The sequence below is a fragment of the Lepisosteus platostomus genome, chromosome 12 (assembly GCF_059453375.1).
Source record: "Lepisosteus platostomus isolate fLepPlt1 chromosome 12, fLepPlt1.hap1, whole genome shotgun sequence".
Lineage (NCBI taxonomy): Eukaryota > Metazoa > Chordata > Actinopteri > Semionotiformes > Lepisosteidae > Lepisosteus > Lepisosteus platostomus.
Window position 1 is genome coordinate 26,307,675 of NC_142622.1, and position 26,093 is coordinate 26,333,767.

The 26,093-nt window shown below is 34.1% G+C and overlaps 1 protein-coding gene across 4 annotated transcripts in view; it reads right to left on the reverse strand.

The window, feature by feature from the left end:
• LOC148651349 (cAMP-regulated phosphoprotein 21-like) overlaps window positions 1–26,093 on the reverse strand; it is a 186,407-nt gene that overhangs the window by 96,008 nt on the left and 64,306 nt on the right. For 3 of the 4 annotated variants that reach the window (XM_088601526.1, XM_088601523.1, XM_088601524.1), the window contains exons 8-11: window positions 16,808–16,867; window positions 15,550–15,690; window positions 6,917–7,025; window positions 2,290–2,391 (exon numbers count right to left, since the gene is read on the reverse strand). In XM_088601526.1, coding sequence (XP_088457652.1) covers window positions 2,290–2,391; window positions 6,917–7,025; window positions 15,550–15,690; window positions 16,808–16,867 — 412 coding nt within the window. The remainder of the gene's footprint in view (window positions 1–2,289; window positions 2,392–6,916; window positions 7,026–15,549; window positions 15,691–16,807; window positions 16,868–26,093) is intronic. The other variant, XM_088601525.1, reaches the window with a different exon arrangement.

The window sequence follows — 26,093 nt, forward strand, 5'->3', positions numbered from 1 at the left end:
GGCCTTTACACGCCTTACAGTATGCTCCTATTCTTTTTATGCTCAGCTACTAAGATTTCCCTTCAGTGGTAAAATTCCATATAAATATTCAATACTAAAACGGGCACAGTATCTTTCTACGACCAACCAACGCACCATGAGTGCCCCTGTCGGTCAACCAATCACGTACAGCAGTATTTTGCGACATCGCGCGTCACGATGCGTGAAAACGTAGCCAATTACCCGCGGTACGTGTCTGTACCATGCATTTTGAATGGCTGCATCTGTATACATTTAAATTCAACTTCAGTTTTGTTTGCACCTCACATTTTATGTGATACTGTAGAGATTTGCTTGTCAGTTGAGCAATGTACAGTATGCTGTAGAAAACAGTGGTGTATCATTTTATAGTTTTACAATTAAATATTATTACTATAATATATATATAACATAAGATTAAATATAAAATCAATAATCACACTAGTTTATTAAATGGTTAATGCACAGAGTAAGTTTTAGTATCTTTTAAATGTATTTATACTCAGGAATTTGTGATTATTTCATTTATTTATGTCTTGTGTTGTTGTTTTTATTGCAATATTGTTCCTCTATTTTTATGTTGCCTTATTGTTTCCTTAGACCTATTTTCAACATCGGTATTTAAGTAACAACATTGCTTGTACTACAGAATTCAGATTTGTCAGCAATGTAGGTTACATTTCTGTAATCTAGATAATGAGAAAAGTCAACAGGGAGTGCACTGCTGACTGTTGGCTATCTGGATGAGGCAACTAAAAAAAGCTGCATTTATGCTACTAAAAATCCTTGTCTAAAAATTGTCTTGGCTTTCCTACCTTGAACTCTGCCAAAATATGCATAGAGAAACACAAGACAGTTGAAATTGATTTTTAAATACCCCCTGACACAATCATTTCAATTAATTTCTGATGCCTCAAACAGATCCTCACATCAGAATTGATTAGAAAATCTGCAATTAAAAAGGTTTTACCATATGCAAGTAGCCAGTATGACAGAGACACACAATATGAAGAAGTACACTTTACTTCCCAGAAAATGAATTCAGCTCACAGTGTCAAATGTTTGAAAGTACTTAGTTAAAAGACCAGAATGACTCATAAAAACATATTCAAAATTACAATTAAATATTTTTGTATAATATATTATCCTTCATGTGAGCATTGAACAGGAATCTTTCTGATCCTGAACTGTTTTCGCCTTGTGTCTTTAATTCACTTTAAATTAAAATTTTCAGGGCATTAAAAGCATGTGTCCTGAGTTTACATACAGTAGTGTTAGAACACAATTTTAAATGTATAGGACAATCACATCAATAGCAATCATGCTTAACAACCTCTGAGTTTAGTGACTTTTTTTTACTAAGGAATTGAATACTTAAAACTGCAAAGCAAATGCCTACACATTCCTTTCCCACCACACAAACCTTTCCCATTAATTTTCTGATAATGTTACAGAAACTCTTTACTGCTCAAATCAACTTGCATCAGCCATTTTCTGATGTCTCTATAGAGCCTTTAACAGAAGGCTCTGGAAACAGAAGAGAGACTATATGGTACTTATTGTGTAAAAAGAGCTAGGGGGATAATACACAAGGGGGATAATAAGGGAGACTGTGCTGATCTTGAACCTTCTGTCTTTGGTTTGCAAGCAAAACAATAGGTATTAAGCCTTGAAAATAGAAATCTAGGCACAGATTTTTTTAAGCAAAAAATGTAATTTAGATTCAAGTCTCTTTGAAACTGCTTTAACACAAATTTCTGTTCCCCTGTGTAAGTATATAAATACTGTATATTTTAGTACCACATTATTTTTTTACTACTTATTTAATACAGTGTCAAACAATGTACTAATCTTCTATTGCTTTCAGTCCTAGGCATTTTTCTTTCTAAATTTTAGAGGATAATATTGAAACTGTATATCTGTGACAACAGACCACTAACTGTACACTTTGAACCATATATGGATTAGCAGCATCTGCTACAAAGGCAATGCATTTCACTGACATGAACTGAATATTTATTGGAAACAATAAACAGTCACTAAAAGAGACACAATCAGAATAAAGCAGGCAAAATCTCCTTACATAAAAAACAAATATGTCTAACATAATTAAATGGACAGAATAAGTAGGAAAAAGTTAATAAGCAATTCCTAGGAGTAGAAAATGTAATATTTCCCCTATTGCTTATAATTAACTGGAGATTATTTGATTTTTTCTCTCTTTGTTAATGTCATTCATAGTACAAATAACTGATTAAGTGATTCACTTACATCTTGTGCAAATATTCTCTCCCTCACTCTTTGATATTCCTCTTCCCTCTCTTCTATAGACTTACTCCTTCTGTCATCTCTAAAAGGGTGTATCCTATTTTGCTGCATGATCAAAAATGCACACGGGTTATGCAACATTTGAAATAAACAACATATTAAAAAATAAATTTAAGCAAGTAAGAATAAAAAATAGATACATGACTTGAGGTACACTGCCTTTAATGGAAAAGAGAAATAAGGAAACAAACAGCAGGCTAAGCAGTGAGAGAAGTCCTGCAGAGCAAACAAATGTTGTCTGGCTAAGCTCCACAGACTGAAAAATCAATTCACTTCACTGTCTGCAACCACACCCACCAAAGCACAGCAATATTCACTTTAACAGCTTTCCTATGAATTATGTTTGGAAACAGGAATATACAATTAATATCATTACCTTAAAAAGCAATGGCCATCTATTTTGACTGTAAACTGTACGCACAATGTACACTGAGCATTGAAGTAAACCACTTTTAACTACTACAAATTCTTGAAGTTATCAGAGAAATGACTATCCTCTTTGTAGTAAGAGCACTGACATTTTAGCGAACAAGCGTGACAACAAATTCAACAAGCTGATTATTATTTGCCATCAACAGGGTTGATCAGCAGAGGATTTACTGTGAAAGATACCAATCATGGCCTCCTAATAATCCCCATCTATGAATTGGCTTCATTACTCTGCTCTCCTCCCCACTGATAGCTGATGTGTGGTGAGCGTTTTGGCGCACTATGGCTGCCGTCGCATCATCCAGGTGGATGCTGCACATTGGTGGTGGTGGAGGGGAGTCCCCATTACCTGTAAAGCGCTTTGAGTGGAGTGTCCAGAAAAGCGGTATATAAGTGTAAGCAATTATTATTATTATTATTATTATTATTATTATTATTATTATTATTATTATCATTATTGGCCACCGTTGGAAGTCATATAAGCTTAACATTTATGACGCATGCTTTGCACCAGATTAGATTTGCTGTTTTATAGTATTCTGTGCCATTCATCTTGTACAGTCTGGACAAGTATGCACCTATTCACTGGTGTGTGAGCCCTAGATACCACACATCATCCCAGTTAATCCCACAAATGCTCAAAGAGATTCAAAACTGGAGAGTTAGGACATCTGGACAGTTGGCACCATTCTCACTGACCTCCATCAGGGTCGGTGTAGTGACTTCTACTAATGCAAAGTTGGTACTTCTGGCAAATTCAACTGAGGTGTTGATCCAACATACCAAGATTTACAGTTATCAGTACAAGAATATACGAGAAATGTCTGAGCCAAATTAACTTTTCTAGTAATAAGGTGACTCAGCACATGAAATAAGTCAAATAGTCATATTAGACAAATTCATTTGAGTGTATCATCATCACATAACTGATTGATGAATTGATCAATTAATCACAATAACACTGAAACCATTTAATCAATGGCTAAAATCTGCATACTTTGTTTTCTAAAATCATATGTGCAGTTTACAAAGATAGTTTGGTACAACATATTGAGTGAAAGAGGGGATTTATTTTACTTATAGATTTATCTCTATCATTTTCTGATAAAAGTCAAGACAGTGAATTCATTTTATTAAGCAAAAATGTATATTTTAATTAATTTTAGGACTATATGTTTACATCCATTCATTAGTTTTCTAACCACTTCATCCAATTTAGGGTGGCAGGAGAGCAGAGTCTCCCTTGGCAAGCAGCGGGTGTGAGGCAGCGTACACCCTGGACAGGATGCCAGTTCATCTCAGGGCACAAGCAGACAAGAACACTTTGATTCCAGGGCAAATTTCCCCAGAAGTCAATTAACCTACAAGTATGTGTTTAGACTGTGAAAGGAAAGCAGAGCACCCAGATGAAACCCACATGAACAAAGGTTTAACACACAAATTCCACACAGATAGCATCCCAGGTCCAGAATTGAAGCCAGGGTCCCAGTACTATGAGACAGCACTGTTAATAACCATTGTGCCACCGTGCCCCAGGTTTGTTCACACTATACTCAAATTACTATAAACACTTCATGAGAAACAAGTATTGATGTTTTTGCTGTCTCATAAATGGCAGTATGTCATATTCATATATGTCACTATACTGTATGTGCCATATATACAACTCATATCAACAGCACAGTTCAGTTTATATGTAAGTATCAAGTCCTAAAATTAGAAAAATAACCCATAACTTGTATAAAATGACACCTGTACAGTATCAAGTATTTGACTTCACTTTAAATACGATGATAATTAAAATTATTAACAACATTGAATCTATAGTGGACAAGGTTTATCATCAGCCATTTAAAGTGAATGAGGTCAAGAATTATAATGTTTTAACAAGAACACTTAAAATGTCTCTATAAAAAGTGTATTGATGCTCATTTCAGCAAAGAGTTTGATTTTTGGACATTCTTAGGCAATAAAATAATTAATTCACAAACTGAATACTGTCAACATTTAATTAAAAATAATAATAAAAATAAAAAATATAATAATAAAACCTTCTGCATGTTTTGTATATAAAAAAAAGAGGAACTGTTTATATGGCTTGAACAAATTTTGAATAAGCAACTTTACCTACTTTTTTTTCTACATTTCTCTTTCCGGTAAATGACAGCCAGATTACAAAAGAGTTACCAATAAGAAAAAATATTTAGTAAAGCACACCTAAAAAACAATATGGAAGCTCAGAAAAGATCCTTGATAACTTACATCCTATTTTTAAAATCCTTCATGACACTTACAAATATGTCTAAGAGAAACAACACTTTTCTATTTCTGTAACTTTAGAAAAGTATATTGTGTTGTTCATTCTTCATATCCTGTTCTATGCAAAAAATAATACAATTGAAATACACCACTCTTTTTTGTAATGTGAAATGACCATCATAGTTAAAAAAGTAAGCGCATCATATACAGCATAAACTGGACCTGGTCCTACTTAACCACATTATCTAACACTTTAGAATTTGCAATACAAGTTAGTGAGTATTCTGTTTCCTTAAAGAAAAGGTACAACCTTCTGGCATCTATACTTTGGTGCTCTAGCTATGAGATCCACTTATTAATGATATGATTATGATATATTTATGATTTAATCTCTAACATTCTACAATTATATTGAATGAGTAGTACTCGACAGTGCATGATGTTACCTGTGAATGTAAAATATGAAATCCATCAGGACCACAATTACTAAAAAATACAAAGAGCTGGTGCCTAGTGGACTACAAGGCTCAAAGACAAAGAAGCAAGAAACACAAAACACAAAAAATAGGCTTAAAAATGATGCCTGCTTTTTGCTCTTTCTTAATCATCAGCCACGAAAGAAACAACTGGCTTACAAAAAAAATATTTTGTTGTTTAATATCTAAACCCTGGATCCTAAAATTTTAACACATATAAGACAAATTGTGTGTTTAATTGATAGTCTACTCTCCATTTGATGCATACAGTACTTTTCATAAAGGCATAAACTGGCATACAGTAGAAAAAAAGTTGCATCTTTAAAAATTTTAATAAGTATTCACTCTGGAAATTGCTTATAGAATGTGTCATATCTATGGACAACAGCAGCAAAACCTAGACAACAAGAAGTACTCCCTTCCAAAGTGCCAAAACATGGACCAGAAGGTTTTCTATTCAGATGGTAAAACAAAGCAGCAGACAAACAGTATAGCAGAGGGATGTACTTGGGTTATGAAAATCAGTATTTTTTTTTTACTTAAAGATTCTTTTAAAGGGGTCTTAAATGTCTTCTTTAATTTGAATTCTAGTCATTAATAACCTGCCATTCTTAATGTATCACTTTCACATCTTTCACATAGTATAACTTTTATCTCCCATTCCCATAAAAATGGAATTTAGTTAGGTCTTTATGTTAGGCATGAATATGTCTATTATTGACTTACAAAGAAAAAAAAATATTTTTCAAAGCATTCCAATTACGCTTTCAAAATGCAGATTAAATGATTTCATTATTAGCTAAGCCTAAACTTACATTTGCAGACGTATTTACAAATCAATTAGTGATGTAGTTTATCCCAAGGATGACAGCTATGTGTTAAAGGGCTGTAAGACAAGGCTTAATTATAGCCTATCATTCTTCAGATGTGCACAGAATTCCAACAGAAGTGTAAGGTAATGTAATTGCTGACATTTTCTGAGAGATCTGTTTTTTCCTATGACATGAAAAGAAATTGCTAATATGATTAGTATTACGTTGAATTTGCCTTAAGCACTATATATTTTTTTTCATTTCTAATGAAGGAATTGCATACTGATAGGGTTCGATAAATTACAAAGTCAAAATTTTAAATAAATTTCTTACAATTACTCAGATTCATACCAAATTACTTGTAAAAAAAGTCACCTATTCATGACTATTGTGGTATTTTGTGGCTATACTTTGAAGTCCTCAAAAAATGGCGTACAGACACATGTTTTCAATGCAGAACAAAGAATTAAAATCATGTTGTGTGTCTCCAGGAAACCTAGTGATACAGATAGCATGTCCCTGTCAAATGAATAAAATATGCCAAGAGACAGTACGGCAACTGATACCGACAACATGCATAGCAAGTCTGAATACCTGATTGTCTTCCTTATCAATACTGGAGCTGTCTCGTTTCAAGATAAATCTCTTCTGTGAGTCTTCACTTGTGTCATCTTTTAGATGTTCTCCAAACCTTTGCTCGGGTCTGTTGGCACATAAGCAAACTGTTAAGAAAGTCTTGCTGTCAGACACACAATTTCATATCAGCAAGTCATATTAAAACATAGCAGGTAATATACAGATGCAGCCATTCAAAATGTATGGTTCAACCCCGTACTGCGCGAAATTACCCACAGTTCACGGCATTGTACCGCAGTACGTGACTGGCTGGCCAAAATGACCGACAGGGGCACTCTAGGTCCATTGGTTGTTAGTGAAACGATTTAATCATTTAATCTCTTTACTGTGCATGTTTTAATCTGCTTAATATTGAATATTTATATGGAATTTTAGAACTAAAGGGAAATTTTAGTCGCTGAGGACAAAAAGAAGAGGAGCATAATGCGTCTGAAGGTCATAAACTATATAAATTTAGGAACATAAAAATATTATGTAAACTGTATATGGCTGGTATTGGCAGTTTAAATAAAAAATACACACCAGTATTCCACTTTCTTCCTAAACCTTTTAAGGATCAAAGTCTTTCATTCGGTTACATACTGTGGTTATTTTGGAAAAGTTTTTATGTGCCCCTTCTGACTATATTACGTTTATGTACTTCATAAAAAGTTATAATGTTTTAAACTTCATTCCATGAATGTTTGCTTGTTATCGCAGTAAAAAAACACACTTTTTAGAATTCGATTAATAGGGAATATAATATGGAATCACGTATCTAAAGAAATTAATAATGATATAATTATATTCACATAGCTCAAATTATCACAGTAGTAGACTTGTTGTAAATGTCAGTTTAACTCATTCACCTGTGATTACGTGTGTGGTGCAAAGGCTCAGGTGTGTGCCTTTCATGCAGGAGGTTTGGGGGTTGAACCAAGCTGTCAACATGAGTTTTCTTTTAACAAATAAACATTTGTTTAAAAAACTAAAAAAGAATGACTGAAGGATTAGCCCATTAAGAGTGAGTTTTTTTAAAACAACCTGGGGGGACGGAAAAGTGCCCACGGTCATTTTTTTCACTGACAAAGTTAACACAAACTCTGCTTAACAGAGCCGCTTGTATGAGCAAGGCGACTTTCTGCTATCTAAACCATTTTTTACAGCTTTCAAAGTCACACAGTGTTTAAGTTAGGCAGGAACACGTCATTGTATATTATTTTTTTTATTTCATTTTTAAAAATAAATAAAAGACAACCAGCAATCAAATGTCCTGTTTTTTCTTAATACTTGTTTTTCCACCGTCCACTAACCATCCACCACTGCCCAGTGATATAATTTTAATATAAACAAGATCTAGTACCTTATGCAGTTTTTTTTAACTTATTTTGAATAAATCGAATCCCAGGTGTGAGTTCATAAAGTCAGAATTATGTACTATCCCTACATTTGCGAAACATCTGATCATCTATTGTAAAGCTTCAGTGCTTTGTTTGTGTATATTCCAATCGCAGGAATGTTTGGGGGCAGGGTGTGTGGGGAAAGGTTTAGGCTGCATTTGAATTGGGGATCTGTATTCTTCACACCTGAAACTGAGTCACCTCTTGACTGAGAAACCTTTAGAGAACTTTACATTTTTATTTTAAACTAATTGTAAATATGACGTTTACATTACTGTTTTTCTACTGATGGTAACTGTAACAAATTGTCACGTTTCACATCCTTGCGAAACAATCATGACGTTCTCATCCAATCAAAGGTTTGATGTTTTTTTTTATTTTGAAACCGTGATCTTGACATGCAGGTGTGAGGTAAAGTTAGCAGTTTCAGATTTAAAAGGATATTAATAATATATTCCGTGTTGCATTAACATTGGAATGTTCTTACAAGTGTTAAAAGAGGCGATACACGTGTCTCCTCTATAAGTCTTCAGTTTACAGAGAAATTCCACCAGAGCCACACAAGATTGTCCAATAATACTCTTCTTGTGTCTAATTTCTAGTTTAGCTGGATTCATGTGGTAAGCACATTGTTTATTGGGGAAGACATTACACACATCTCTATCACTGTACAACACAGGTTTGAGTCCGAGTGTCAGTTAATAAAACAAATATATACAAATATATATTGGAGTGCCTTCCAATATATATAACTACTGCATCATTCCTTTATCCATTTCAGCTAAATGAGGGGAATTAAATTAGTCAGAATCTGCCAATTGTAAAAATAACCCTTCTTCCCTCCTTTGTTTAACTAGAATAATTTTGCAAAGAAATCCTTAATCACAATACCATCACTTAATTCATCCAGATACACAAATTCATGCCAGAGCAAACAACAAGCTACTGTATAATAGTGGACTATTTTATTCACTATATAAGAAACAAACTGAAAGTAATACTCTAATCGCGCTTTGAACAATTGGGTGCAATGCTTTGTCCATTACCACTATAAGGACAAAAAAAAGTTGTTTTAAACAGAAACAGATGTCAAAATGTTTGACGGATGTCAAAATGCTTCCAATACCACTTCTTGTGTACTGTTCTGGTTTGTTCTTTGTATATTCTGGACTGTGAGCAACTCTTCTTAGTGCACTTCTCACTGACTGTACTGATTGTATTGTATGCATTGTATAGTATTGTTGTATTATTGTATCATTGCATTACACTGTTGCTGTGTTGACTGTGTTAAGCTGCTGTTGCACTGCAATTTCCCTCACAGGATTAATAAAGTATCTATCTATCTAAATGTCCACCTGTGATATTTAAGCTGCTGATTTACACAATTCCATATTCATATAACTATCAAGTGATGTTAAATCACTACAATATATATCTTTTTACAATAACAGCAAGTGGTGTTCTTACTACATATTCTTAGAAAAGGATAAAACATTATAACTTTTTATAAGGATATAAGCTTAATAATGTTAGAACAAGCACGTTCAAACTCGAACCCACTAAGTTACCAAGTTAAAGACTTTCATGCATAAAATATTTATAATTAAATTATTTATGATGTAGGTAGAAGGTTGTGTACGTTTGTCCAACTGAGCAATCTTGCTTTTATAAAATATACTGACTTTTTAATGTTTAATGATTAACATGCTGTAAAACACAATTTAAAATTATAAAAAATCTAAAGAGTATATAATTCAAATTCTTAATTGGGAAAAAGATTATCCCCCTGCAGTGACTGGGATTTGAAACTGGGCATTTTCTGGCAACTGCTCAAATGCTGTACATGAGACATTAAGCTTTATTAGCTCCACCTGGTGGTTTTACAAGGTTTTACAAGGAGCTTCCGGATACTATTATCATAATTCAATTTGCATGCAGGATAATGCAGTAAGATGCACTAAACCACGTTTTAACGCAGCGTACTCCGTGATTTTTGAATGACTGGATCTGTACTGTATACTCCAGAGTTCTAAATTGGGATCCAAGATAGTATACAGATCGTATGCTTACTGCTAGGTTTAAAGAATATTAACATAATAAATTAATTTCTGAAATCAGATGACATTAATAGTTATGTAGAAAACACAGAATTCAAGCACCTGCAGTGGTCTTACCCAAACAAAATCTGAAAAGATCTTTGAAAATAGAGATATAGTTTGTAAATGGATTAAGCATTCACAATTCCCTTTAATAGTTAAAGTGTTTATGCAGGTTGCTGTGGAAATATAATTCCCTTCAGCAGTTGTGTTCTCATATTCACTTTATTACTACAAATGTGTCAAATAAAAATTAAAGTGTAAAAGCCATTAAGTGATTCAATCCAAGCAGTAGACCAAAATATTAATGTAACGTTAATAATTCTGTGAAGTATTTTCTTTTTATCATACTGTAGTTTTATCTTCATAAACAATGAACCTTTACTCAGATACATCAAGAATATATCACGATTTGTTTTCAATGTATTTAATTAATTATTATTAAATACATTATTAGAGAGTACCATTTTTTACAGGAGGACATTTTAATGGAAGAATACCTTGACCATAGAGTTTGACCAAGAGAAGTACCTCGACCAAGGGTACAGCAGGAGTAAACACACCATCTCCCAGTCATAAGTACAGAATCCTAAGTACTACACTGCATTTCTGTCTAAATCAGGAACTTTAAAATACATTTTTCAAAAACTTTCTCTACATAGATATTATTTTCTTGTGTAGTTTGAACTATACAATAAAAACAACACACGATTCAATAAATTGATCAGATCATTAAATATGTTTAAATGTAATTAAGAGACTCAAGTGGTACTAGATTACTAGTCTAAAAAACGAATATAACAACTGCTACCAAAAACTTACCTTTAAATTTCCTTTTTTTAAATATGTACAAATATGAAAGGTAATACAGAAATATTGCTTGCACCATATTGTATTGGGGCAGTGTGGTGGCTCTGTGCCTGTGGCTGGAAGGTTGCCGGTTCAGATCCCACAGCTGGCAGAGGCATCCTACTCCATTGGGCCCCTGAGCAAGGCCCTTAACCCCAACTACTCTAGGGGTGCCATATGGCTGACACTGTGCTTTGACCCCAAGTTTCTCTCTCCCCGCCTGTGTGTCTTGTGGAGAGCAAGCTGGGATATGTGAAAAGACAAATTCCTAAAACAAGAAAATGTATATGCCCAATAAAGTGAGCTTATCTTGTATTTAACTCAATGGTTCCAAGTCAAGAAATGCATTACAATAAAGTGATTTATTTTTCTATCAGATATATGATATTTTACATCTCTGTATCCAATATACAGTTAAATACATATAATAGATTGCAAAGGAAATTTTGAAATAACACCACACATCTAATCAACACGGCAACAGTGCAATTAATTGTGCAGTGTTGAAAGGTAGAAAAATTGTGATTGTGTCCTCACTCCTCTTATATGATGACTCCAAAACGAGGAGCAGCGCCCATTTTCACAGAACCATTTAACATGTCAAAGTGTAGCTTACATATTATATTTTTTAAAGGCCAGAACTGAGACGGCTGTAATAGTAAATCTTTAGATTTTATGCTGAAGTATAGCAGCAAATATGTATTGATTATGTATGACCATGTGATTAATTTGCACTCTGAATATGTAATCTTTAAAAGCTGGAGTCAGAATGCAATGTGTAAGATGACTGAATGATAAACACTACAAACCAATGCACATAATTGCATAACTGCAAACTGAAATAAATGAATTTCTTATGTCAGGGGTGTGAGAGTGTAAAAGCACTCTCTACCAAGATGCCATGTTTGTATCCGAAATTGACAATTATTCAAATATTAATATACAGTAATAACTCTCTTCTAAGATAGAAAACATTACTGAACAGCAAGAAAAGTCATTTTCTAAATACACTGCTTTGTTTTATAGCTCAATTAACCTCAGTTAAATATGAGAATGTCAATCATATTTTTTTAGATGTGGAAAATTGTTACCCGAGAACAGTAATTTACAATGCATGCTTTAATAATAAAAATAGAATCATGCATATCCATCATTTCCCTGAGTCCTTCTTTTGCAAGAAGTAGGTATTGGCCTTGCCATAATTTACCGTATTTCCCTCATCAGCTTAATGTAATGAAAACTGTTTAAGTTCTATGTTATTATTTCATGTGTATAGTTTTCAGTGCTGAGTGCATTCGATTTTTAACTTTAATGTAATCTCCATCTTGGCACACACACACACACACGCACGCACAAACAAAAATACGCAAATGACTTACAGAATAAAATTGACTTCTTCACACAAAAAGGAAATTATTCTACATAATATATAGTGTATAAAGTAAGGCAGAACAATACTTTTAAAGCCTATTGTTTATATATCAATACTGTTTGGAGATACAGTATGTATTAAGTTTGTATAAATACAGTATGTACTGTAGTTATAACAAAAATTGTGTTACAGTCTGACATTTGCTCATGTTAATATTTAAACCTTACCTAAGGTGGTTCACTTAAAAGGGATACACTTACTGCAATGGCACAAATGGTTTGGTTCGTGACTGCATCAGTGAACTATTAACTCCTTTTGCACCTACACATCATTTGTACTCTTCAGCCACTGGCAGTCTTTCCCTCCCCAGTATGACTTTCTCTACACTGAGTGACCATGCTTTCTGTTCGATTGCTCCAAGTCTATGGAATGATCTCCCTGACCATATCAGGTCCTACCAGTCAATCAGCATTTTTAAATACTGTCATAAAACTCATTTTTATATAGTAGCTTTTTAATCTGTTTAATTGACTCTGTTATTTTGCAAATGATAGTCTCAATCAATTATTTTTTCACAGCACTTTAAGATGGTGTACCTTGAAAAGTTCTACAGATGCAGCCATTCAAAACGGGTGGGGTATTTCGTGGTATACCGCGGTGGGCGTGTCCCATCAAAACGCAGTATCACGCGGTTTATCGCGTCATTTGATGTCATACCGGAAAGTATCCGGAATCACCTTGTAAAACTGCCAGGAGGAGCCAATAAAGCTTAACCTCTCATGTACAGCATTTGAGCTTTTAAATTTAAACTGTGTATTACAGCATGTTAATCATCAGTCATTAAAAAGTTGGTATATTTTATGAAAGCAACATTGCTCAGTTGTACAAAAGTACACAACCTACCTTTATCATAAATATTTTAATTATGCAGAAATATTTTATGCATCAAAGCCTTTACCGAAGATATTACTAATAGTATTAATAATGATTGACTTTGGACAAGCTGTAAACTCAAAGTATTACGCTGGTCCACATTCTTTCTACCCGTCATTTTAAACGAAAATAATTTTATTTTTTTCTTTGACAAACACCACAGCATTTCGTTGATCTAACTAACGAGGACAGGACATTAGCTAGCCAATAAAGGAATGACTTTTTTTGCTAATTTCTTTAGCACATTTGTACAAGCACTTGGAATCTGTCCAAGCCCTACTTTGTCAGACATTTTCTTTTACTGTAACGGACATAAAAACTCCCTTGCTTTTAACAGAGCGTTTCATAATTTTTAACTACGAAAATTATTTAAACTGCACAACAAAGACTGTATTAAAAGATACTTGTATCAGATACATGAGAATCCAAGCTCATTCCAGGAATCGGTACTTTAAAGAAAAAATACACACCAGTATTCCATTTCTCCCTAAACATTTTAAATATCGAAGTCTTTAACTAACATGTGAAATAGCGTGTAAAAAAAGTGGTAGTTTTAATTAATAACCTTTTAAATCTGAAGGGAGATCTAAAGGGATCTCCCCCCCCACACACACACACGATAGAAGCAGGAAGCAGAAGCAGGGACAGTTGTCAGAAAAAAAGAAGGTGACTATTCATTGTTATTAAAAATGACTTAAATTCAATCATGTTGTGATCATGCTGGATTTGAACACACAACCTGTGGGTTACTAGTTCAGCACGTAGACCAGCAGGCTACTGGGGAAGTAACGTGAGCAGAGGTGAAACAGCCCTACACAGCCCTGTCGCAGTACACGAATATAATTATATCGTTATTAATTTCTTTAGATACGTGATTCCATATTATTGAAGTAGGAAAACACATATATATATATTATTGATGGAAAATATATATATATAATTTATCTGTATTCAACACTACAGTGTTGGTTCAGGCGCATTGTGTAATATGTCGGCTGTTTTAACATATCTTAAGCAGCTCCAACAATTACAGCTAACCATCAAAGAACAGGACTTGAGACAGGACCAACCGGTCATCTCATGCTACATATCAAAGGACAGCTACACATCAAAGGACAGGACTTGAGAAAGGACCAACCGGTCAATTCATGCTACATATCAAAGGGCAAGACGAATGCACATGAACCAGTGAAACAAAACATCTTCCTGAGATCATACTGTATATAAGAGCTGGGAAACCCTTGCAGTTTGTCTGTCCTGCAGGGCAGACCCAACGCGCGTTGATGTCATTATTGAGCTCAATAAAACAACTGAATCCACAAAGACTGTGTCCTGCTCCTTGGATGAAGGATTTCCCACAACATTATATTAGCAGAAAAGCTTAAAACTACCACTTTTTTACACGCTATTTCACATGTAAGTTAAAAACTTCGATGCTTAAAATGTTTAGGGAGAAATGGAATACTGGTGTGTATTTTTTCTTTAAAGTACCGAGACCAGCCATATACTGTATGTTTATGTTCCAAAATTTATATAGTTTATGGCCTTCACACGCATTACAGTATGCTCCTATTCTTTTTATGCTCAGCTACTAAGATTTCCCTTCAGTGGTAAAATTCCATATAAATATTCAATACTAAAACGGGCACAGTAAAGACATTTAAATCTTTCTACGACCGACCAACGCACCACGAGTGCCCCTGTCGGTCAACCAATCACAAACCGTGGTATTTTGCGTCATCGCATCACAATTACCCGCGGTTCGTGTCTGTACCGTGCATTTTGAATGGCTGCATCTGTATATAAAACAAAGGCTAGTGTTCTAAAAATAACAATAATAGACATATATAATATATAATATAAACATTGACATTCTAATATCTATTACTTTTAAAATTTTGAATAAACATATCCATTATTTTTATATATACATTAAGAATGTTAATTATGTTCTGTACTTACATTCTTGTATTGCTTGTTTTGTTGATGATAACTGATTTTCCTGTCTGGTCGACATTATGATCCATCCCAAAATAAGCTGCTACCCTGTGCACTAACATTCTGTGATATGAAGACATCTGAGGAAACTTTTTATATTGGTTACTGAAAAAGAAAAAAAAGTGTACAAGACAAAAACAAATCATATATATATATAATGTTATGAGAAAATACAGCCATTTTGAAAAATATCATCAAGAGAAAAAATAATTATAGGGCATTAAATATAATTAAAATTATACAAACGATAATTAAAACAGATGCAATTTGTTTACTGTATATGATTCTGAGATGCTGGTGGTCAGAGCATTAAAGCTGTTCTTTAAGCTGTTTAGTGGAAGATTTTTGTATTGTTTTGTTGAAGTACTATTTATCTTTAAAGCTTAACAGACAGCTTGGAAATCCACAAACAAAAAGGTAATAATGTATAGTATCACAAGCTTTACTGGAATAATCATAATAACAACCATCAAAATGATAAGTTTCCTGTGCCTACAATCTTTTGGTAATTTTGGAGAACACACATATAATAATCTAAACACACACAATAATCTAAAATCAGCAGATTTGTAAAAGTTAGATTTTAAAGCCTAACTGGACCAATTATAAAAAGACATAGAAAATGTGTTAGACTGTGGTTCTCAATCAACAGTGCTAGGGACTCCTTTTTAGGCTATATACTGTATACTTGTTTATTTCTTATTTCTTGCTTTCTTGCCCCCCCATCCCTATTGATCAAAGATAAAATTGAGTCAATCCTCAGATTAGAGGGTGAGACATTGGTCTTTTGATGAGATTAAAAATGATGTACACTGAAAATGTGTTTTTATTTTCCTTTTAAAGTAAGCATAAGTAAGCAGTGCGCAACCAAAGCTAATCAAAGATGGCAAAACAATATGGCTGCAAGTTAATCAATTGCAAGACCACATAAAAATAATAGCTCCATAGAGATGTACTGTATATGTTACATGGATGATACATTTTGCAATTAAAAACATGAGGTTCAATAGAGAAAGACAATTTACTAGTATTATCTTAAAATCAATTACAACATTTTTATAGCACCTTTATGCTGCTTAATTTTGCGGCAGATTTAAACATTTTCTCATTGTTTTGTTTTTTTCAGCCAAGGGCTTAATAAAAATTATGTATCATTGATTATGCTTTCATTGTAGTAGTGAGCATACAACCATCTAGAAACAAAAAATAATAAGCTGCGTACTTATTGTCTGCAATAAAATCAATGATCTCTTGCTCCATTTTCAACAGCATCATTCTGTCCCTGTAATAAAGCCAAAAAGAGAAGAATGTGTTTGGAATAAAGGCACAAAAACATGATTTCAGCAACTGTTACATTATATTGCATTCAATTGAAAAACTATAAAATTTGGTTTGAGACAGGGTCAAGTTCACTTTTATAGGAAGCGAGAAAGTCCAAATTTATAGGAAGAGAGATTTAGATAACAGGTTTAATTCTATAGTTGACCTGTTAATCATTTTATAGGTTTTCTGCACACTGGTATATAGTTTTTTTGCTGGTTGGTCAGGATGTATGCCTCTGAGATGTCTTGTTTGTAAATAGTGCTACACTTTATTTTGTGTGTGACATTGTGTGCCATTTAGTTATTGTCATTATTAATAAATATTTGTTTATCCCATCTCATTTATTCCTCTTTCACCAGCAGTGCCAGTGAACAAAGAACTCAGGTGCCTCAAGCATTACCAACTGCTTGGTTGGTAATATTTTTGGGATATTTTTTACAATTTGGGGGTTATAATTATAGATGTAGCCATCCAGAATGCTTGTTAAAAACCAATAATGTGTTACATGGGCTACAGTTTGCTTCACTATACTGCAGAATACTTCGTCGTTGTGATTCATTGGACAAAGATGATGGATAGGTGGCACTATGGTATATTAGACGCTAGTGAAAATAAGCTTCTTACAACAAAAATATTATATTTTTTATACTTTTTGAAATTCACTTAATATGGAATATTAATATGGAATAATGTAACTAAAAGGACATTTTGAAAATAGCTGAAAATAAAAATAAGTTTCTGCATGTCATTAACAATATTAATTTATGCACAGAAACATATTTAGCTGGTTCTAGTGGGGTATTCAATTTTCTTCATACAACTGATTCTAATTAAACGTGATCACTTGTGGTTGTTTTGGAAGTGTTTTGACATGCTTATTTTAACTACTTTTTCTGTTGTTGTCATTGCAATGGAAAACGAAAAGTTTGTTAAAAAATGTCGTTCAGCTAGACTGCCAATTTTGTTGAGCGGTAGCAATGTTGCCTATCAGCTAAAAGGGTCTTGGTCTGCTTCCCTGCCAATGTGCTAGACCTACTGTTTTTAGAAATAAATAACAATTAATTATTATTATTAACAAATAAAGACTTTCTGTAATATTTAAATCAAATAATATGTATATAGTATTCTTCATATATTTATTATATATACCACAATAATTATATGTAATTATTTTCATATTATTAATACACAAATGAACATGAATGAGCAAAAGAATTTGAGTAGGGAGTCAGCATGCGTAGGCTGCAAAGGAAAAACAAAGGAAGCTGTGGAACCTTCTTCAGATGTGAATGAGCAAACGTGTGAATACTGACAGTGGGGGAGTAAAATGGTTGATGGCCAGATCAGATCAACAATTTACAATTTAATGCCACAACATTTCAGCACGTGGCATTAAAACACAAATAACAATTACCTAAGATTAGTGATATTATGAAACCAAAGTAAAAATGTGTTTGCATCTCCCTTGAGCTCTGGGAAGTTTATTTTGAATGAATTCTAGGTTACACATTTTCAAAACTCCCTTTCCCGAAAAACAACAGCAAAGTCAATGCCAAAAAAATAATGTGTGCAACTTACTGGCTACACTGAAACAACCTAACCTAGAAGAAATAAAAAAAACAATATGTATTCAACAATATGTATTCAAAAAACTTGCCCAGCTGTTCAACATTACCCCCCATAATATCAATAAAAACATGCACCACTGCCTGACAACCAACAAGATCCTAAAATTATCAGCAGACGCCCACTCAATCCCTCCTCTTTTCGGGACTTCTAGCAGAATCCTTTAAACTAACGGGGCTCTCTTGTTGAAGAATCGCTGATAAGTTATGGAGCAATGACATAATTTAGCAATTTGCCAGCCAGTCACCACACTGGTCCCACACAGTACTACAGATGCAGCCATTCAAAGTGCGCGGTACAGACACCACAGTACAGATACCGCAGGTATGATGACACGCGATACCGCGGTGCGTGATTGGTTGACCGACAGGGGCACTCGTAGTCCGTTGGTCTGTCGTAGAAAGACTTACTGTAAACGTCTTTACTGTGCCCGTTGTAGATATTGAATTTTACCACTGAAGGGAAATCTTAGTAGCTGAGCATAAAAAGAATAGGAGCATACTGTAACGCGTGTGAAGGCCATAAACGATATTAATTTTGGAACGTAAACATACAGTATATAGCTGGTCTTGGTACTTTAAAGAAAAAAATACACACCAGTATTCCATTTCTCCCTAAACATTATAAGCTTCGAAGTCTTTAACTAACGTGATACCGGAGTCAACAAACATACTTTTAGAATTTGATTAAAAGGGAATATAATATGGAATCGTGTATCTCAAGAAATTAATAACGGTATGATTATATCCGTGTACTGCGGCAGGGCTGTGTAGGGCTGTATATAATATGGAATCGCGTATCTAAAGAATTTAATAACGGTATGATTATATCCGTGTGCTGCGACAGGGCTTTGTAGGGCTGTTTCGCCTACCTGATCATGCAAGCTGTCTTGCAGCCTACTGGTCTAGGTGCGTGACTACCAACTGGCAGGTTGTGTGTTCAAATCCAGCTGGTGCTGGACTTTTCATTTTTATTTATTTATTTTTTAATCGCGTAACCTAAACATATTACCGTATGCAAACTGTACTGTATACAGTATGTATATGTATATTTAATGTCTTAACTGTGCCCATTTAATTGAATTAAAAAAAAATTATTTAACACGAACATTAAGCTGTTTACATCTTCCGCCTGAGAACAGTCACCCGTTGCTACCCAACGCAGAATGGTGATTGGCTGACACTATCTGACACCCCTCTGATTGGAGAAAAAAGACGTGCTGGTGTGCTATACACACTACCAGGAAGAGGATTTCTTTCTATTCAAAACGTGTATTTTAAAAGTTTAAGAAGTAAAAACCTTACAGCGTACACAGATTTCTAAACTGATCAGGATCGTTATCTTTGTCTTATGCATAATAATGTTCACCGCTCTGTCCAGCAAATTAATAATAAACTTTATTTTATATAGCGTTTTAAACGAATAAGTAATTAGATTGCTCATAAACCTAATCACTTGCTTTTTCTTTTTATTTAGGCTCAGATTTCAACTATAGATCGTATTATTAATAACCATAATAACAACCAATCAACAAAAACAACCATATAAACATAATGGTTGTGCTGGACCTTCCAGTTTTATTTATTTATTTTTTAATCGCGTAACATAAACATATTACCGTATGCAAACTGTACTGTATACAATATGTATATGTATATTTAATGTCTTAACTGTGCCCGTTTAAGTATTGAATATTCATATCTAATTTTACCACTGAAGGGAAATCTTAACATAAACATACAGTATATGGCTGGTCTCGGTACTTTAAAGAAAAAAATACACACCGGTATTCCATTTCTCCCTAAACATTGTAAGCTTCGAAGTCTTTAACTAACGTGATACCGGAGTCAACAAGCATACTTTTCGAATTTGATTAAAAGGGAATATAATATGGAATCGCGTATCTCAAGAAATTAATAACGATATAATTATATTCATGTTGCAAAAGAACTGCAACGGACATAAAAACTCCCTTGCATGGTTTCATTACGACCAGAATCGGTCTTGAGATATTTTTAACTTGATTTACAGTATTTGAGAGGTATGTCTTAACACCGATACTACAGTGCTTAAGTACTGCTCACGTATATGTTTCTAGGTTTATATTATGCATTTCATACGGTCAAATTACTATTGAGCAATAAGAAGCGCGAAACGGTATGCGTTTTACTTTCGTTTTGTGCTGGGACCCGTGGATTGATTAGAGATATCAAGTACATACAAGTCATTTTTTAAATGTTGTAGTTCGTCTTGAAAAAATGTTACGAGTACATCATCTATCAACAATTACACAGGTTCTGTTTCCATATTGCGGATTTTGGTTACGTAATATTATTTTCTAGATTTCACGTTGTGAATATGATGGGATGTCTGATGGGATGTTTCTAAAAATCCATCCTCTGTAAAACATCTTCTCTAGTTGTCCTGCATATGTATTCGCTAATGAAGCTGTGTGTTGTGAGCCTAGATCTCTACATTTCTGTATGAACCAGCTTAGAGGGCTAAAGACAGCTTGTGTTTAAATTGAGTGTAAGGCAATTTATGCTTCTAAAGTCATGGTCAGCATTTATCTTTGTACTGTGCTGTAAACTTGTTCTGTGCCAAGTCACATTATTTTATAGCGTTTTTAAAGCGTTATCAAATACGGTGTTACTGTAGTTTACTGAGTCCCATGTCACATGGTCTGTGATTGAAACCTGTAAAACCGGTTTAATTCGTCACAGCCAGCACTCTTCAGGTGTGAGGGTCTTCTGCTCAGAATGAAACGCTAAAATGTTTGTGTATATTCTAATGGTAGTGGGGGCGGGGTGTGTGGGAACAGGTTTGGTTGAAACATTTTCTCTGAAAGCATTTTCTTCGCAGTTTAACCGATCTTGTTACAGCATGTTACAGTTTACTATTATTAACCATATTAATTTTAAGTGCTTAATGTAAAATCTTGTAAAAATATATTTTCATTGTTCAAATATACATTAAGTCTGACTATCATATAATGAGTTAAATACAAAACTAAAGAAAAAATAGGGTTAAATATAATTCAAAATATTTTGCTAACAATGTTAACTGTTTATGAATAATAAAATGTATTAACTAAGGAGTAGGATGGCACAGTTGTTAGTATGTTTTTTGTTTTGTTTCTTTTTCATAAATACAACAGTAGTACCTGATGTCTCAGTGGCTTTCAAAATTAAATTATGCATGCAAACCTGTGAACTAGAAAGATAACTAAGATATCCATCCATTTATAATGGTGGCAAAGTGGTTAGCATTGCTATCTTGCAGCACTGGGGTCCTAGGTTCAATTCCTGCCATCCTGTGTGTGTGGGGTTTACATGTTCTCTCTGGGTTACATGGTTTTTCTCCATATGTGTGATATGACTCCCTCTCACACTCCAAAACATACTGGTAAGTTAATTGGTTTATGGGAAAACTGGCCCTGGTGTGTGTGTGTTTGTGTCTGTCTGTCCTGTGATGGACTGGCGCTATGTCCAGGGTGTATTCTGCCTTGTGTCCGTTGCTTACTGGGATAGGCTCCAAATCCTCTGTACTGGATAAAGAGATTAGAAATGGAAGTAAAGGCACTGTGCGGATGGAACTATACACAGTGTTAGAAACCCACTATGAAATGGCAGCATCTCACTGAGAATAAAATATTTTATAGTGCTGGCTTAAGGAAACAGCCTTTCCACCTCTCTTGCACATCAGTATCCATACCTAGTTATTTAAACAAATTGCCTCTAATTATAAACATCTTAATATGCTGGCTCTGTGGATCCGCATCAGCTATGTTTGCCCATTCCTTCAATTCATGTGCATCCAACACACAGTTCAACGCTAGCAACTACACAAAATCTAAAATATGAGCTCTACTTGCCACTTACAATACCAACAGTACCAGCTAACTTTAGTAGTGACATTTTCATGGATCTTTTTAACAATAAAATTTACAACATCAGACTTCAGACACAATTAAACAGGCCTCAAAAAAGTCTGGTACAAACATTTTCAGATTGGAGAAACCGTTACTTTAATGGTATAAACCTTAAATGGATTCATATTCTCAATAAGATTTGGTGCTCAGTAACATGACTTAGAAAATGACAGAAGACATACGTATCATGCTTATCCTTCTATTTTTCATAATCGTAAACTCCTTAAGGCAGTTACATTTTCTCTGTTCTGACCTGGAGTTAAAGAGAAATTTAAATTCTAATAAGAGATTTGTAATGAGGAAAGTCATACCAATCACTCATACAGTACCAGGATTTGCAATTACAATACAGATACTTTCTTTCTGTATGTGTTTATTTTGCAGTTTGAGTCTATGGCATTCCTTTGGGGGTCTATACTCCAAGGCATGACTTTTTTATGGGAACATGACATTTTTTTAAACATATATTTTTGTGGTAGGAGGGCGCAAAACATCAGTATTTACTGCTATTAATCACTGTACGATCTAGAGTTGAAATCTGAGCCTAGATATATTACAGATGCAGCCATTCAAAATGCGCGGTAAAAACCCGCGGTACGGTAACCTACCCACAAGCCACCGCGGGCTACCGGAGCATACCGCAGGGCAAGTGATTGGCTGGCCAAAATGACCGACAGGGGCACTCGTGGTGCATTGGTTGGTAGTGCAAAGATTGAATCATTTAATGTCTTTACTGTGCACATTTTAATCCGCTTAGTTTTGAATATTTATATGGATTTTACCACTAAAGGGAAATTTTAGTAGCTGAGCATAAAAAGAAGAGGAGCATAACGCATCTGAAGGTCATAAACGATATTAATTTAAAACATTACTGTATGTATGTAAACTGTACTGTGTATGGCTGGTCTTGGTAGTTTAAAGAAAAAATACACACCAGTCTTCCATTTCTCCCTAAACATTTTAAGCATGAAAGTTTTATGAAACGGTACCCAAATATGCGATTGCTGTATAGAATGAATTTTAATTAAAAAAAAATATTTAACACGAACATTAAGCTGTTTACATCTTCCGCCTGAGAACAGTCACCCATTGCTACCCAACGCAGAATGGTGATTGGCTGACACCATCTGACACCCCTCTGATTGGAGAAAAAAGACGTGCTGGCGTGCTATACCAGGAAGAGGATTCTTTCCATTCAAAACGTGTATTTTAAAAGTTTAAGAAGTAAAAACCTTACAGCGTACACAGATTTCTAAACTGATCAGGATCGTTATCTTTGTCTTATGCATAATAATGTTCACCGCTCTGTCCAGCAAATTAATAATAAACTTTATTTTATATAGCGTTTTAAACGAATAAGTAATTAGATTGCTCATAAACCTAATCACTTGCTTTTTCTTTTTATTTAGGCTCAGATTACAACTATAGATCGAATTATTAATAACCATAATAACAACCAACCAACAAAAACAACCATATAAACATAATGGTGGTGCTGGACCTTCCAGTTTTATTTATTTATTTTTTAATCGCGTAACATAAACATATTACCGTATGCAAACTGTACTGTATACAATATGTACATGTATATTTAATGTCTTAACTGTGCCCGTTTAAGTATTGAATATTCATATCTAATTTTACCACTGAAGGGAAATCTTAACATAAACATACAGTATATGGCTGGTCTCGGTACTTTAAAGAAAAAAATACACACCGGTATTCCATTTCTCCCTAAACATTGTAAGCTTCGAAGTCTTTAACTAACGTGATACCGGAGTCAACAAGCATACTTTTAGAATTTGATTAAAAGGGAATATAATATGGAATCGCGTATCTCAAGAAATTAATAACGATATAATTATATTCATGTTGCAAAAGAACTGCAACGGACATAAAAACTCCCTTGCATGGTTTCATTACGACCAGAATCGGTCTTGAGATATTTTTAACTTGATTTACAGTATTTGAGAGGTATGTCTTAACACCGATACTACAGTGCTTAAGTACTGCTCACGTATATGTTTCTAGGTTTATATTATGCATTTCATACGGTCAAATTACTTTTGAGCAATAAGAAGCGAGAAACGGTATGCATTTTACTTTCGTTTTGTGCTGGGACCCGTGGATTGATTAGAGATATCAAGTACATACAAGTCATTTTTTAAATGTTGTAGTTCGTCTTGAAAAAATGTTACGAGTACATCATCTATCAACAATTACACAGGTTCTGTTTCCATATTGCGGATTTTGGTTACGTAATATTATTTTCTAGATTTCACGTTGTGAATATGATGGGATGTCTGATGGGATGTTTCTAAAAATCCATCCTCTGTAAAACGTCTTCTCCAGTTGTCCTGCATATGTATTCGCTAATGAAGCTGTGTGTTCTGAGCCTAGATCTCTACATTTCTGTATGAACCAGCTTAGAGGGCTAAAGACAGCTTGTGTTTAAATTGAGTGTAAGGCAATTTATGCTTCTAAAGTCATGGTCAGCATTTACCTTTGTACTGTGTTGTAAACTTGTTCTGTGCCAAGTCACATTATTTTATAGCGTTTTTAAAGCGTTATCAAATACGGTGTTACTGTAGTTTACTGAGTCCCATGTCACATGGTCTGTGATTGAAACCTGTAAAACCGGTTTAATTCGTCACAGCCAGCACTCTTCAGGTGTGAGAGTCTTCTGCTCAGAATGAAACGCTAAAATGTTTGTGTATATTCTAATGGTAGTGGGGGCGGGGTGTGTGGGAATAAGTTTGGTTGAAACATTTTCTCTGAAAGCATTTTCTTCTTGTAACCGATCTTGTTACAGCATGTTACAGTTTACTATTATTAACCATATTAATTTTAAGTGCTTAATGTAAAATCTTGTAAAAATATATTTTCATTGTTCAAATATACATTAAGTCTGACTATCATATAATAAGTTAAATACAAAACTAAAGAAAAAATAGGGTTAAATATAATTCAAAATATTTTGCTAACAATGTTAACTGTTTATGAATAATAAAATGTATTAACTAAGGAGTAGGATGGCACAGTTGTTAGTATGTTTTTTGTTTTTTTTTAACCCAATCTCCGGGAAACCATTAGTACGATGGTGAATCGGAGATTCTCAACCCTTGCTGCGTACGACTGGAAAAGAATTCGTGATCGGATCAACGAAATGCTTCGTAGGAGGAGGCAGTCTTTTCCTCTTGTCTAACAGTCTGTCCACAAACAAAACATTCCTGTTAGACAAGAGGAATTGAAAAAAAAACAATGTTGTCAATGAAAACCGGTGTGTGTGTCTCTCCCTGCTGGATGTCCCTCTCACAAACTGCTGAATGAATAAAATAATTTTATTGAAAACGAGTTTGCGATTGTCTGGTCTTTAAATTCTGTAGATACGCGATTCCATATTATATTCCCTTTTAATCAAATTCTAAAAGTATGCTTGTTGACTCCGGTATCGCGTTAGTTAAAGACTTCGATGCTTAAAATGTTTAGGGAGAAATGGAATACTGGTGTGTATGTTTTCTTTAAAGTACCGAGACCAGCCATATACTGTATGTTTAAGTTCCAAAATTAATATCGTTTATGGGCTTCACACGCGTTGCAGTATGCTCAGGCACTAAGTAAAAGGAGA